Here is a 16,616-nt window from a genome sequence, read left to right on the forward strand (position 1 = left end):
GTGACGAGTTACAATGTGCAGTGCCGCTAATGGGAGCCAAGCTATCCCAGGTGAATTGTATAATCTAAGAAAGAATCATCCCAACTTTGCAGAAGGTTGCTGAGTGCTGGAGGTTGAATAGTGTGTAGAATTGGAATGATGGTCACTCCTGGATAACTACACATATGAGAAAATGAACACCTGGCTCGCTGGATTTGAACCTTGTTGGAATCCATGTTTCTGAGGTCAGACTGAAGGACAGCGGTATGCCGCAGCTGGCAGTTTTTCTCATAAATACAAACCTGAAGTACTAACACTGGAGCTCCTGGAGAGAGATGTGAATATTTGCATTCTGCATGGCCAGGGTGTACCCACTGCAGAGCTGTCAGGATTTGGGCCAGAGTCAGTATTTTGAACTTTACCATAGACCGAGCTGAGTTTAGTCACTCAGATTCAGAGTAGACTGAGCCATTCTAACTTTCCTTCAGTAACATTTGTGAAATTAGGGGTAGGAATTATTGCAGGGTCAAGCCCATGAGAGCTGCTGGGTCTTATGATTATTTGTTTGCGGTGTGGGTTAAATTCTGTGTGCTCCTGAAGGAGGTGATGGGAAATATAAAGGTTCTATAAAGCCATTCTGTGCAATAAACCACACCCAGATGCCTCTAGTAAGGAGTTCTTACTGTGAGGCAAAATTAATCCCTCCCTCTTCCTGGAGAGCAAATTAAGCTGACTCTTATTCCATCACCTCAGAGAGGCATGGAATATTCTATATATTAATTTTTAAACCCTAGGCCATACCTGGAAGGTTTGGTCGGAAACTGAAAGTCTAGTCTTGAAAGATTTATTGGCCTATGCGAATTGCAAAGTCCCAAGCTTCTTGCAGCTAACACTCTTACAGTAAAGATAGAATTTGTTGGCAACAGCTCACTTTCTCCAGAAAAGTCTTTTTAACATTGTCCTGGATCTGCTACTTCATAGAAACGAATCTGCCCTGAGATCATTCTGGTTTGATTCTTCTGTGAACAGGCAAAGAGTAGTAACATGACTTGAACGATTCGTCAGGAGCTTGATAAGCCCATGGCAAGTGAGGGTCCCTTCTGGACACTGACTATAACTCATCCTGTTGGAGCTTCAGTAGTGTGGATAGTGTCAGTCATTCAGTGTTTTGAGCACCCCTGTACAATCTGCTCACAGTCATGTGAGATTCAGGCCACTCTCTTCTCCAAGGCTTCAGCTCTCTTCCCTCAAAACAGACATCCAAAGTTCCAGTATTGGAGGTGGATCCTGATCCTTCTAGGAAGCTGTTCATACCCTGATGCAGCACTGTACATCTTGGTCCTGTAGCATCATTCTTCTGTCGGCTTCATTGTCCAGCCCTGTTTCTTGCATACATTTGTCCAGCAACTGTGTCATGTGATTCTATAGAGGGAAGACTATCCCCAATAACAATAGACTGAGGTGGGGGCCTACTGCTGGAGTCTGCTGGTGGCATTGGGTGCCTTTCCTATCACTGATGAGTTTTACAACTCAGTAACTCCTCTGACAAGCACACACTCCTATATCCTTGCACTCATGCATTCCACGATGCATTGACTTACTTTCACCCACTCACTCATCCATAGCAAAACACACATAAACTCAACAAATAAATGGCAGATAAATTGAAAGAATAAAAAAAAGAAAACATTTACCATAGCAGTAAGTGTTTATCTTGGAAATTGTATTGTGCATAGTATAAAAGTAGACATTATGTTAGCAATGAGGTACGTACTTAAGTACTGTTGTTTTCAGGATAAAAAGCTTTCATCCACCCTTTAGGTGGTTTTCTTCATCATTGTTTACCCCATTGCCAACATATTGTCTACTTTTGAGCAAGGGTTATCTTCTGTGGTAACATCAATTGGAGGACGCATGTCCTTGCTTTTTCTTCTCCCCTTTTCTCTGTTGTCATATGAGGATTGTGCACAGTGTCTACCATTAAAGGCCTGGATTTAATATATGCTTTTCACAATAATTATGTCAGGGCAGCTGCTTTTGTTGTAAATTTTCTTAATAAATTGGTCAGACCTGTGGCTTCTGACATTACTTTTTCCAGTGAACTGGCCAGGCCAGTATCCTTTATCAGTGGCTTGCCATCATAACAAACCCAGGCCTACTATCTTGAGCATGAATTTCCCACAAGATAACCATCAGGCACATATCCTTAAAATTACATTTGGCCCAAAAATATACTGAACCTTCTAAAAAGGTCTAACTGACACGTAATGGGCATAGAAGATTTGAACTGAGGAGAAAGCCATGTAATAAAATACCTATTTACCATAGTGGAACACCAATCCACCCTTTAAGGCCTGTTGGCTTTAACATTTGCTTCTCACAATAAATAAGCCTGGCATACTGTCTTTGCATTATAATGTTTATCATTGGTTTGGAATCGTAACTAACTTTGGCCTCTTGTATTGAGTGAGCATAAGCGATCCTACAAGGCAATTTTTAGGCATACAGTCATAATATTAAAGATGTGTAAAAACGTAATTTGCAGAACACTATACAACCCCAGCTAAGAGGACCTAAAGCGATTTCTCACAGTGCAAATGTTGTACCCCAAGATTTGTCAAAGAGGTTAACTAGTACCAAAATATTTATCAATTACAGTGATCTGTGACCTTACATGTAATAAAATACTTGTCTACAGGCTTCATCGCAGTGTAATCATAATGCATCCTTAAACGCTATATGATTTTTACAAACAGTAGGTCAGACTGCCTTTGTCGTAACTTTTCATAATACACAGATCAGACTTATGGCATCAGACAGCATTTTTCCCAATGAACCAAGTCGAATCGTAAGCCTTTATCATTGGCTTCTCATCATAACCAACTCAAGCCCATTGTTGTGAGCATGAGCTTTCCCACAAGGCAGCCGTTGTACACCAAGTAATAAAATTACAAGTTTATACAAAATGTAATTGACAAAACAAAATGTAGTTTTTCCTAAGTAGTCCCAACAGTGCAAATGTTCTACCCCCAGTGTTTGTCAGAGTAGGTAAAACAGTCCTAAAGCCTTGGTCTGGTGCAGAAAGCTGTGAGGATTAATGTGATAAAATACATATTTAAAGGCTATATCATAGTCTGATAACAATCCACACTTAAAGCACCACTGCCTTTAGCAAATGCTTTTCACAGTAAATAAGTAGGGCCTGCGGACTCTGTGGTAATATTTCAAAATAAGCAGATCAGTCTTGATTATGGCTTGTTACGATAACCAACTCAAGTCTACTGTAATGAACATAACAAATGTGCAATACGAGCACTCTCTTCACTCTTTTTCCCCCCTCTTTTTATTGCCCTTGTTAGAAGTAGACGCCTCCTACCAAATAAAAACTTGTAGTGGGGAGGATTCACATGTGGCTGGTTCCTAAGCCCATTAGTACTGTTTTCTAAAACTCCTTTTCTGGTGATCATATAAGGTCTAACTTCAGCTGCATTGTCAAGCCAGTCCTTAAGGAAAAAAAATTGTGTCAGCCAAGGTCGATGCACACGTAATGTGCAAAAGAACAAAATCATATGACATTAGGAAAAGGCTCCATTGTAGAGTGGGTTTCAGTCCACACTATCTGGCACAGTACCAAATCAAGTTGTATACACAGCTGTGTTGTGGGAGAGGATGTGGCTACACATGTTCTTGATGTGTTCATCTGTAAATGTAGTTGTAAATTGTAAATATGTATCGCTTACTATCCCTGATGAGGCGCTGATGCGCTTTGCAGCGAGTAGCATGCTACACCTGAGCTCAAGATAAGAGGTTAATAGTCGATTAGTAATTGTTTTTCCTTTGTGCATTAGTTTTGTTAGGTGTGTGCTCTTGATTTCTTGTGTGTTTAGTAGAAGTGTAGGGATAGAATAATAGGAGTGAATTTGAAAGGGGAAGTAGTATTTTATGTTTTTGTAAGTAGAGGTCGTGTGTGGCTATTAGTTGTGCGACATGGGTAACAAGGTAAAACAAAAAAAGGAGGGGAAGATTGAGACGGGTGTTTGAGGGTTCATAGTAGTCAGAAAGGTCTGGGATGAGTCAGAGGAGAAATTGGACGAGGTTGAAAGGAGGGATTTTTTTAAAATCAGCTGCAGGTGCAGAAATGACCAGGGGTATTATGGGTTTGGTACCCGCAGGACACTGCATCTGTTTGAGGAAAACACATTGGTGGCCCAACATTGTGGCCCTGGTTATGTCCATTGATGATTGTTTCAGTTGGTGTGATCATAGATTACTCCCAGTGCCTATCTTGGTGCTTCCTGGTTTGAATACTTGTAACCTGAAAGACAGACACAGGAAGTATCTATATTAAAATATAATCGCCAGACTGGGTTGAAATGAAGTGGCCGAGGTGGCCTTTTTGGCCTATAAATATTTTAAAGGTCTTAGATGTGCAGTATGTCCTAACATTCTCGGTAGAACAGGCACACTGTCTATGTTGTACCTAGTCTGTTAGCCTCTGCAACATTGGCCAGCATTATACACCAGAACTAGAGTCATGACCTAATGAATACCATGTGAACTGTTTGTTGGATGGGTGCTGGGCTCGTCATATGTCACTATAATCTTTCATATACACAATGTGTGTTATCACGGTGGTGGACTGAGAGGGGATCCTTGGAGCCCACTGTGATCTGTCCAGATTCAATTCTAAAAGTGTGTTAGTCTCTGCCCCAAAACACAGGCCTTACTTGCATTGTAATGTATGTGTTCTGTACCTCATTGAAGAATTTGGTGAGTCGGTGTTCTTGTCCCATACATTGACTAGGGAAGACTTCAATCTTATGTAGGCAACCCAGTACTATAATGCATCATCCCTGGATATTTGCTACTTTTATGTCTACATTTAAAAGTTAAGGTCACTAGCCCTCTAAACCGTGTGCTATGACAGGAATAGTCTCATTATGACCCTAGTTACACAGGTGGTCTGTGTGGTAAATTGCAAATGGATTTCATGTAGCATTGTTGTGTCAGTTTATTTGTAACAACTTGAAGACATTTTTCTGGGTTGTTATGCCTCAAAATTCCAGTTTAATAGTTTTATATTTTGTTGTGCTGGAAAGTCACATATGGATCTAGTCTTAAGTTTGTGTCACCGATTGTGTTTGTTGCGGTTGCCTAGAATTGGTCCCAAACTGTGTAGAAATTATAACTCCTTTTTTCCTCCCATAGTCTCACTGACCCCAAGTGTCGGCCTATTCTGTGTTGTTTTTTCCAGGTGAGGCACTTTGCTGTTGGCTGTGCCCACATCAAACTCCACCCCGTTTGCAAAATCTCTTCTTCGTATGATTGAGTCAGAGAATGAGGGTAGGGCTTTTACTGTGTATGGTTGACAGACCTGTTTTCATCTACAGCAGCATGGATTTGATTTCTGTGGCATCTTTCCCTGTTGGTTCCTGTTGGGAGTCAACAGTTCCCGATATGACCTCTTTCTTATTAAATGCCATGGTTCCTTCTTTTCGATTGTTCTTGCCCATTATAAAAATAGATGAGTCAAAGCTACTGGAATGAGTGCATAAAATGAATTCCCATTTGATGTGGAGCTGTCACCAGGTTTCTGTTTTTCTGTTCATGTCCAGTAATATGGAGTCCTGAATAGTGATTGCATGGTTAATTAATCGAATGAACTGCTACTGTGCTCGGGTGGGGGAGAGTAGGGGGGTTTCGAGGGCTCAAGAGTCTATTGGTCACCACCCACAAGTTGTCTCCTCAACCCCTTCACATTACGAACTGTCCCTCAATGAGGGCATGTTCAGAAATGGACTGGGGTCTGTGGAGGCCATGTGAAGAAGAGATATTCAGTGTTCCCTCTGGTGGTACAGGTATAAGGAATTCTCCTTCGCATAACGGGGGCCTATCCTGCCTGGCTCTACCTCATGCCTCCATAGATTAGCTTTTCGCCAGGTCTGTTGTATTCCTCACACCACTATACTTTGGGTTATTGCTGCACAGTCTGTCTCTTTTTGTCATCAGAAAGCCTTGTCTGGGTTATCTCCATTTGTGTTCACGCTGGCCATCTGTCGTCTTTCGTTTTATGTGCCACTCTTGCACATATGGTTGGTGTTCCACACTTTGGGTTATCCTGGTCTGGTGAGTGCACCGTGACTCCCTACGACCTTACTCAGTTTCCTGGCTCCTCACAGCCTCTCTCTAGAATCTCTGGCCTGTTTGAGTATGCCCTCCGCTACTTAGCAGTGCCCAGAAGGGTTCTGCCTAGGCCTTTCCCTAGTCATCTTAGGTGGACCTCTTCCTCTCATGTTAGGTGGCTTCCAAACACCTCATGTCTGTCAGTTCTCACCCATCCTTCAGGTTCACTGTTATTTTTCCAGGCGTGCAAACGTTCATGCTGAAATGGGAGCACTGTTTTGGTTATACATTTGGTTGATGGCGCCAGATAGTGTTGTTTATTCTTGCTTGAGCTCATGGCTTAAACTACCATCTTGCTGCATGGCTCTTTGGCGACTGCTCACCCTATTGTTTATAGATCCCTTTGGTGCTTCCGGAAATCTGACCTAGTTATGTTTTCAATGTTAAAAACAGACTTGGTGGCAATCCTCGAGACAGGAAACTTTGTCATTCCTATTGGGAAAGTACACTCTTAATAGGAGACTCAATAAACTTATCTTTTGAAACTGAAAAAAAGGAGACTCCAAGATCTGTATGAAGGTGTTGATGGATATACAGGGCAGGGATGCACTCTGTCATCTATTGTTTGTCTGTCTTCGTAACCACTGATGGTGACAAACTGATCCACCAACACCAATAGAGGTTTTCTGTTCGGAAACAGGAAACCTAATACTTCACTCTTTAAAGATGAAAACATGGTGGCTGTATTTGACTTGTCAAGATTATTTCATCCCCATTGTCTTTGTTTTTCTTCCATACAGTGTCTGTTTTAAAATGAATATAGGCAATTTAGAACTGCTTCCCTGCTTTAACAAAAGCCCCCCTTGAATTGCTGAGCGGTATGATAAATGTTTGGGAATAAATTTGAGAGCCAGGATCAACCATATTTTATGCTATGAACATACAAACTATTACAGACCATTCGGAAGGACCTATGTCTCCTAGGTGGTTGGATGTCTGCCATTTATAATATCTTAATCTTACCCAGCATGTTGTAAGCATTCCAGACTCCCAACATCTGTGCACATACATTTTCTGTGAGGGTCTGTAGGTGAACTTGGGTGAGGTTCATGTGGGAGAACAAACTATCTAGAATCTCTGCAAGAATCCTGCATGCTTCAAAGCTAAAGGGAATTTTGACTCTCTGACATTTATGACTGTTATCAAACTGTGAAACCCTATGATCTGGGCGACTGGTTCTGATAAAATCCAGTATGCACTGGACACATATGGGTCAGGTAATTACAGGGTCCTGGTGTGGTATGTCCAATGGTCCCAAAATCTTTATTATAGGCCAATTACTAGCACTGTTCCGGACATTTAAAATAACATAGCAACTAAATGATGAGTTATGACCTTCATGCCTCCCCAGATGTATCTTCACTTCAGTGCAGACTTTACTCTTGTAAGGAATGGTACTCCCCTTAATCTCTGGTAAGATGCGCTCTGGCAGGTGTATTCCTAGGCAGATAAATCAAATTATTTGAGGATTGTAAAAAATCAGTTCGCTTTGAGAAGGAGAGATCTAGAGATTATCAGCAGTGATACTGGGTTATGAACCTGAACATCAGATAGAGCAACCAACAGATAAAGCACCCTCTTTGAAATCTTGTTAACTAGATTAAAAGGCTTGAAGGAGTTGGTCTTGGAACTGTACCACCAGATCATCTCGTCCCTGCCTGATGCAGCAAAAAAAATCCCGGATAGATGTTTTTGAAATTTGTGAAGGGATATTCTCACATAGACCTGAGAAACTGTATATGGTGGATATTACATTACCAGATATCATATCGCAATCTAGCACAAGGAATCTTCCTCTAAAATAATTCTAGGATGAAAGATAGGACCCCGATCAAGCTATATGGAACACTCCCCACTATTCCAGACTCGTGTTGGTTTGGGGAGAGTTTGGGGATGCGTTGCATTTTTGGTGGTCATTTCTAATAATTCATATGCATTGCAAAGAAGTCTTGGTGACTGTCAAGGCTATGGTAGGGTCCCCATAACAGCTGACCTTCTGATGGTGGTTCCAGGTCTCAGGCCTGTTGATTAAATAGGAATTAACTCTCCAATCTGGAAGCAGATATTCCAGCTTCTTCTGGCACAAGACTGGTTATAGCGAGGTGTAGGAAGAATTTATTCGTCAACCATTGAAATGTGGAGTAATAAACAGTGGGGCACAGCAGCCATGGAAAGGCTATACAGACTTCAGGTGAAGGATAGACAATTTTCAGAATTTATTGTTGTAAGCATTTGAGCACTTCCAGGAAGACGAGATTTGGCTTTTCCTCCTAGACTGAGAGCTCAAGCTTTGTTTGATTTTCTGCATTTGTTGTCTTACTTTATGAAGTGTACATTTTCACACCATGCTGGAGCCTAAAGGGTATTCGGTAAATGCTCAGTGTTCCTTCAAGCTACAATACATCTGCTTATTATTGGTGAAGTGAGTGAGGTTATATTTTCTTTTGTTAATGATCGTTGAGTCATGGATTTATTTTTGCTGTGGTTTTTGTTTACTGTTCCGTACCAGTAGTACTCAAGATTTATTTCAATATTGACAGGTGTCAAATAAGATGTTTAGAAAACAATCTGAACATTAAGGACTTGGAAGTGAATGCAAGTCTTACTTGACTGCCTATTAACCTAGTATGCTCATGCTCACAATTACAGGGGTCTTCGTCGACCTGATGCACTTGAAGAAGCCTGGCGGTTTTGACATCTCACTGTTCTACCGGGACATCATCAGTATGGATGAAGATGAGGGCCAGGACCTGAGTGTGCAGTTTGAGGCTTCAGACAAGTTAGAGGACCTCCTGAAAAAGGTCCGGGCCAAAGAGACTCGAAAGAGGGCCCTCTGCAGGTGGGTGCATGTCCACAGGGAGTTTGAGTGTGGATAATGTTGAAAGGGCTAACCACTTTGGAGAGACTCCATGAGAGGGGGCATGGTCTTATATCTTTGTTATGACCTCTTGAGATTTGAAGAATGAGCAACACCTGTGATTAGACACTGGTGGATACAAGATTGGCTAACCTTTAAAAGTTGATAGAAAAATGTGGGTGGGCCAATGCCTTTAAAAAGCATCTCTGGAATTTAGTGGGGACGAGCAAACCTCTATTAAGAGACTGCCAAAATGACTTGGCTAAAACCTGTTGAGAGATACATGGTGGTAACCATTGTTTCCTCTAATTTATTTCTTCTGTGTGCGGCAGTGCAAGCTCCCTGTGCACTGCAACCAAGGCTATGTGCGCCAACCAACTGGACATGCAAGCGAGTGCTGCGCTCAGCAATATAAATCTATGGCAATTACCACTCCAAACTTCTGTTTACGAGAGCAAAAACAGGTGCATTACACACACACACACACACATAACTCTATATAGTAGGGTCTTGAGACAGTTTTGCAATGTGCATACATACCTTTGTGACATGCATTGTTTACTCCTGTAGCACCTACACCCTGGGTTTAGAAAAGGACTGAACATAGAAGATTGAACCATTATAATATTTTTCTGAACAGCAGGGTTGATGCAAGCAGTTAGAAGGAGGCAGTTATTATTGAGTTTGAACCCAGATCCATGCTGGTCATATCAGAGAAATATGCTGAAATTTTTCCTAGTGTAAATTACCGACACCAAGGCACATTGAGCAGCGCCCGCAGGTTGTCTGCTTTATTGTTACGAACAAGATTATGCAGACAGTGAATGGGCTCTCTTATTTACAATTTAAGTTGGCCCAAAACAAAGCCCTCATTCAAAGGGCAATCCGCCCTACTTGTATTAACAAGCATTGAAAATGCAGAAGGTCTCGCCTTTGATTAAGTTAAAACCAACTGCTTTGCTAATGGTATTGTATAGCAAAGCAAATGGCTTTAACTCAATAAAAGGCAAGACCTATTGCATTTTTAATGCTTGTTCAAGGATGTTGTGTTACCTTTTTTTTTTACAGGCAGCATATTGCTCTTGTGTGTAGTGCATAATTCGAACTGAGTCGCATCCAAGTGTTTATAACGGGCACAATTGAATTGTGGCTGAAGGTAGTGTGGGTTTCTCTGAATTCCTGTCAGGGGCAAAAAGGTGTTCAGAAATTGTGGTGGTTCAATCTTCAGCGCTGCTGCAAGGCACACAGAGCAATGTTCCGGTATGCCGGTTGCCGTTGTGATTCTATGCAAATGTGTGGGATCAGTGGTTCTGAGTACTCTAGAGGAATTTTAGTGTATATGTTTAAGCCACGCCCTTAATTAATTTAGGCTCTGACATTTCAGGGAACATCCCCCACCCCCTAATTAATTATTTCATCCCCCTTAAAGCCCTGGGTGTAGGTGTGTAGCAGACAGACTGCAGAGTAAAGTAATGTGACTGGAAGAAAGGGAATGTTTGAGACACTTTGAAGACTACCACCCCTTCCGCAGATCTTCAAAGGTTTAATTCACTCGTATTTTCAAAACGGAACAATTTTTCAGTTCTAATTATTCACAATAAAATGAAATATCCAATACTGGTTACAAGCTTTGGCAAAGCCAATAGGTTTGGCTTGGTTTAGGGGCATGTCTGTTACTGCGTGATAGGCCCGTGACAAAAGCTTAAAGAGAAGCACCAAAAAAATGTTGGGGTGGTAGTATGCAGAGCACAGGATTTTACTTTACATGTTTTAGTACTGAGTACAGTAAAACCCATACAGATCCACTTACCAAAAGACATAGATCCATTTGCCAAAAGCAGGTATTTGACCAAGTAATGGTGGGAAAACAGCAGCAAGGGGTGCTGTAATTTCGCACTCAGTATTTTTATTCCCCATTGTAAGCCAAAAAACGTTATCAGCACAGAAGTCACAAGTGATACACGCTGTAACTGTAATTTCATGAGGGGTAAACCCCCCCCCCCCCCCCCCCCCCCCCCCCACCATAACAGTGAAAGTCATAATTAGGCCCACATTTTTCTATATCTATGCGCACAATAGCGCTCATCCCATGATATGCACATACTAACACCCATCAGAACACACCAGAGACACCCCCACCCAGTCTGTGCAGCAGCAAACAGCAAAACACCCACGACGACAATAATAATGTTCTATAATAATGCCGGACCTTTTATCCTTCAAATCATGTATCTTGTCTCAATCAATCTCATTTTGGTAAAGTGTCCTGACATCATCCCGAGCTCTGTATGAATGAATTAAAATAGAAAATAAAGGAAAGGAAGCCTTACGAAACAAGCCATGAATGCATACACAATCACTTTGGATCCAGCGAGATAGCCCAGCGAGTTAAACACTCGCCAACGAATAAAAATGTATTTTCTATTAAGTTCTGTTTTTTTCTGCATCGGAAAATTGAACAAACATTAAATTGCATAAAAAAATAACACCTGTTATTTACAGCACTTAGAAATGCGGAAGTGCGGTTTGAAGTGCTACCTAAAGACAAGCTATCTTTACTATAGGTCTTATCTGGATGTCCAGCAGTTATTGGCTGTTCTGCATCTGTGTAATGCGAACATGAGAACTTTTCTGTAAATGCTTCTATCAGCTCCGATCCCTCCTAAGAGAGGCAACGCTTCAGTTTGAATCAATAAACAAACCCTTGGTTCCTGGCAGCGAACTGGTGGCTGCCAATGGCTTCCAAGCCACAATTCCCTCCGGTCCGAGGTGTATTTCGTTGACGAGAGAGAGCTCTGCTAATTACCATTAGCTGTAATAACTCTGGCTAAAGGAAGGAGGTGGGTTGCAGAAACTTAAAACATTGGTTCTCTTAAAGAGATGTACTTGAAACGCGGTCTGGTGGCTCAGTGGGTTAATGCATCCTCTCCAGGGACCCGTGTGGGTCCTCACAGTCACAGGTTCAAATCTCTGACAGATCCACTAACCCTTTCATCCTTCCTAGGGTGATAAAACGAGCACCACCGAGTTGGGTAAAAAGTGTATTATACTTACAGGGCTGGGTAAGGCATAATCCGACGGAGGAGCCCTCTGGTGGAATGCACCCCCCCCCCCCCCCCCCCCCCCCCCACCACCACCTCTCCTCTTCCTCTGTTGGAGACAGGTGCCCGAAGGAGAATCTGCTCAGAGCGTACCCTGGTTCAAAGCGCTGTCACCATGTTGTGGTAATAGCTCGTGCTAAATGAACATGGGAAATAGAACCCGAGCCCTTAACTCGGGCCGTAAACGGAGCTCACAAGCAAGTGCCCCCGGAGCCACCTGACAGGTGGAGTCTCTACAGCCCTCTTTATCATTAAAAGAGCGTCGCCTGTGAGAACAGAGCCGAGCCGGCTAATGGCAAAGGCTGAGTGTCTCACAAGCTCAGTAGTCCGTAAAAGTACGTAAATAGCACCCACACAAAAACAAGATGGCATCAGCACAAGCTCATTAGCAAAATAATATGCGTAGGTTGGCACAACATGCCTACGGCACAAGCTCATTGTCATTAGTCTTTAAAAATGCGTAGGTGAAACAAAATACAAATAGCGCACCTCCTGATTCGAGAGAAGTGGGACTTACGTCTGAGCACACGAGGCTCTTAACGTAAACAAGGACAGTACCAGGGTCATACATACACCCGGGTGGTGCCGCACTGCACGCAAATGTTTAAGGAGAGTCCTAGGGCGCCTCACGATTGTGCGCCTGGGCATGAACCACGATTCCAGACGGGGTGGGTGTTAGGGGGATAGCCTCGAGGAATATTAGCGTTAAATGCGACGCTTGTACATGCGGACTCGAGGAATATTAGCGTTAAATGCGACGCTAGTACAGGTGGACGAGGGGCAGCTGGACAGGAAGCTGTAGAGCCGCAGAGGACATACAGAGCGTTGTGCGAACAATCTAGTGCGTGGCAGCTAATGAAGGACAGTGTGTAACGCCGCAAGTGAGAGATCCAATTCCGGTGGGCGGGGCCAAAAGGAGACAAGGCGGCAACAAGGAGGGACTAAGAAGCCTCCTTTACAATCAGAAGCCAGCATTTAGCATGTAAGATGACGCTACCCAATTAAAAAGATGGGCGGGGCTTCAACGCTGCCTCCGAGAGCTTCGGAATCTGTATTGATTCCAAGAAGCTCTCGAATGCCGAGAGCAGCGCATGCGCGCTGCTATCGCCAGCCGAGACCTAAAAATAAGCCTGGCTGGGGGTCACGGGAGCCCAATACATAAACACAAAGCAATGGAGGGGAAACAAAGGTACATAACTTATCACTTTACAATCAAGTACTTAAGAGAAACATTTGAGGCAGGCTTTTGACTTTGTTTACCCCTTGTATAGGAACTGTATGCAGATACTGTAAGAAGGTAGGCATATGTTGAGAGTGCATAGCTGGGAGAAACAAAAAGTCTAGATTTAAAATGTAACAGTGCTGGGGCTATGTCTGTATTTATAAGACTTTACTACTATGCAATGGAACCCTTTTTAGCAGCATTATAAGACATTGATAAAGAAAACCATAAGGTTCCAAACCCATGCCTTTCAGTTTGCAAGCACCTTGTTTATGCTGATTCATGGCTTACTATGCGATATGATATGGGTTGCAATTTTTGAACTGCAAGTAATAAAGGATATGTGTCAAAAGCAAAAACCCACTTACCTATCTACAATTAGATTTGTGATTTGCATGTCACATAGTGTGCTTCACAGGAGATGCATTAGCCCGCTATGCAGCATAATGCATCAAGACTGTAACTCGACAAAACACAAATCTCTCCAGCAACTGCATTAACCACTAGAGTTCTCCTAACGTTGCTATTGCTCCTTGAGATTCTCTGAGCACCCAAATATCTCTGCAGAAGGTGTCTTAACATAATAAGATATTTTAAATTTCAGCCTTTGTAATCAGTTTAGCCAGAACAGGTTTACTGTCACATTTGTCATTTTTGCCAATTTCTTTGCTGCAGAGTTTGAAAAAAGTAAAGGTATAAGTTGACAGCCAGACTGATTTTCATGACTCTGTTTCTCGAGACTGCACCCCCTTTCTGTTGTCACGTCTTGACCACCAATTTATAGATTGGCACATCTATGAGGTCTTTGTAGTGGGTTCATGGTGAATAGGCAAAAAAAATTCATGCTGTTCTAAGATCAGCACCCACAGGATAAAAGCCTAGCAGCCATCCATTCCCCTACCTCTCCAAGTTCTAACAGCAGTATAATTAAATGGTATGACTTGGAAAGGGTTGCACTCTGTACGAGCTGAGCCTTGAAAATATTTGGAATGCAAAACATTCAACAAACATCATGTTAGAAGATAACAAGGTTGCATATGATAAAGTGGACCAGGTAAGAGGAACCCATCAAATGGCATGTGATACAAGATGAGCCTTTCACTAATTCGAGGAACGGGTTATGGTCTACCCTATTTTGAACGATCCAGATGAAGGCCTGCTCTTCATTGCTGAAACTGATGCATCTTTGCAGTACATCCAGTGGTGTTATTTTCTCAAACCTTAACTACTGTAGAGAATAATTTCCTAATTTAAGTCAGTGAACAGCTGATTATCAAGGATGACTTTCCCCATTAATGACATTACCTTGAGGGGGCACTGCATACTGTGGCTGTGTGGAAACATTTTTATACCGTGACCTTTTTGAAGTTCACGATGTGTCCTAACTCCTGGGGTGCTCAGTATTCTGTTTTTTGTAATATGGCATCTGCTTTGGCTCAGGCAACAGAGGCCTGCATGGATCTGGGGTGGTGGGGCGGGAAGGTGAGGAGGTACGGCGGTATAATTATAAATAAAGAAAAATTCACTTACATAATCGCCGCTTTGTCCCACTTTGTCTCTCCTCCACCGAACAGGAAGCAGCTAGGCTCCCCCTGAGCCAATTCCAACTCTACAATACAGTGTTGTGATTGACTCCCCTAAACCAATCACAATGCTGCAATGCAGTGTTGTAATTGGTCTGAGAGTCTTGTTCCGCACTCAGACGGGGACTGGGGGCCTGGGCATGGAGAAAATGCTAAAGTACGCATGATTGTTTGGCCAGCCCGAGAAGGCCGGTCAAAGCATCATGCACACTTTAGTGTGCCCACCAGTCTACCCTGCTCTGTCAGCAAAGCAGCCCCACCCCAACCTCATGCTGACTCAGCAGGGAAAAATAAAATGATAATAACGTAACGTTACTGTTTTATTTTTCCTTTATTTTACTGCTGCACAGCAGCAGTGGGGCGAGGCTCTTCCGCCTTAGCAGAGAAGCCCCCACTGGGCTCAAGACAACAGCAGGAAAAGGCTGTTTGTTTCCCTTTATCTCATCATGAGGACATTGAAGAAGCATACACCACAGCAAGTAATTATTAAAAGTAAGTAGTTAAAAACATGAACTGAGAAATAGTCAGTCACATAACAGGAGCGACTGTGCGTACTATGGATGAAATGTAAACTGCAAAAAATAAATGTTGTGTACAAAACATAAATTAATTCTTTGTGCCCCCAAATGCTGCTGCTGATTTTAAAATGTTTTATATAACGTAAACTCAGTGTTTTACATAGGCAGCAGTTGCATTATACAAAGACACATTAATTTTTTTAAATATGCGGAGGATTAAGTGCACACTTCGGCAATGTTTTTCCTTGGAGGCTAACGCTGCTTTTGGTGATTCTAAAGGCAATTCAGAAACTTTTCTGGGGGGGGAAGCACAAAAAATTTAATTTGATGCAATCCTAGACTTGAACTTGGCTCTCCTGTTCCAAAGACGGAAGCACTGCCACTTCTCCACACTGTCTCTGCAAATGTAAACAGCACCTGGCAAGCAGAAGCTGCGAGCTCTCTAATGCGCAGCATATCTTACGTGCACGTAACAGCTGCTCTTCGGTCTGTCTTTTCAAACCTGCTGCCACTGCTCCTAGCACTTCACCAAGAAAGTGACAGTTTTATCACTGTTCCGCATCATGTCCTTAAGTATGTGGTTTCAGGAACAGGCTCTTGGTGACCTGCGTGCTTTGGAAGTGTGTGTGTGTGTGCGCGCGCTGGTGGAAGGCCCTGTGCGTGCGCGCGCACCCGCACATGTTAGAGACAACTATGGTGGTAACGTGGAGAAGCCACTGTTTCTAACCTGAGTGGAGACTACTGGATGGATTCAACTTTAGGCATGATCGAGGGGGTTCATAGAACAGGTGAGGGTAGACCTGTGGCAATAACCTTCAAGTGCTGGGGAGGAACCTGCTGGAACTTTTAAGCTGCAGGACATGGTGAACATGTACATTGTTCATTTGTAGGTAGTACTAACTAGACCTTTCACCTGTCCAAGAAAGAGCTGTAGTTACTGTAGATGATTTCTTGTTGCACCGGGACCCCTTTTTGGGTTGTCAACCACCAGTTTACATTTTCTGAGACTCCCTACTAATAATCTTGAACTCTAACATTGGGACACTGCTGTTCAGTGCCTAGTGTGTGTGCTGTAACCCATAAAAAATCGAAATTGGCTTAAGAAGTGATTGGCACATTTAACTTTCCTATAAGGCCATAGTATATGGTGCAGAAAATACATTCATGGCATTG

The 16,616-nt window shown here is 42.7% G+C and overlaps 1 protein-coding gene across 11 annotated transcripts in view; it reads left to right on the forward strand.

Moving 5' to 3' along the window:
• XRCC6 (X-ray repair cross complementing 6) overlaps window positions 1-16,616 on the forward strand; it is a 144,215-nt gene that overhangs the window by 59,501 nt on the left and 68,098 nt on the right. For all 11 annotated transcript variants that reach the window (XM_085601222.1, XM_085601223.1, XM_085601224.1 and 8 more), the window contains exon 6: window positions 8,812-9,001. In XM_085601222.1, the coding sequence (XP_085457348.1) occupies window positions 8,812-9,001 (190 nt within the window). The remainder of the gene's footprint in view (window positions 1-8,811; window positions 9,002-16,616) is intronic.

The sequence above is a fragment of the Triturus cristatus genome, chromosome 4_2 (assembly GCF_964204655.1).
Source record: "Triturus cristatus chromosome 4_2, aTriCri1.1, whole genome shotgun sequence".
NCBI classification, from domain to species: Eukaryota; Metazoa; Chordata; class Amphibia; order Caudata; family Salamandridae; genus Triturus; species Triturus cristatus.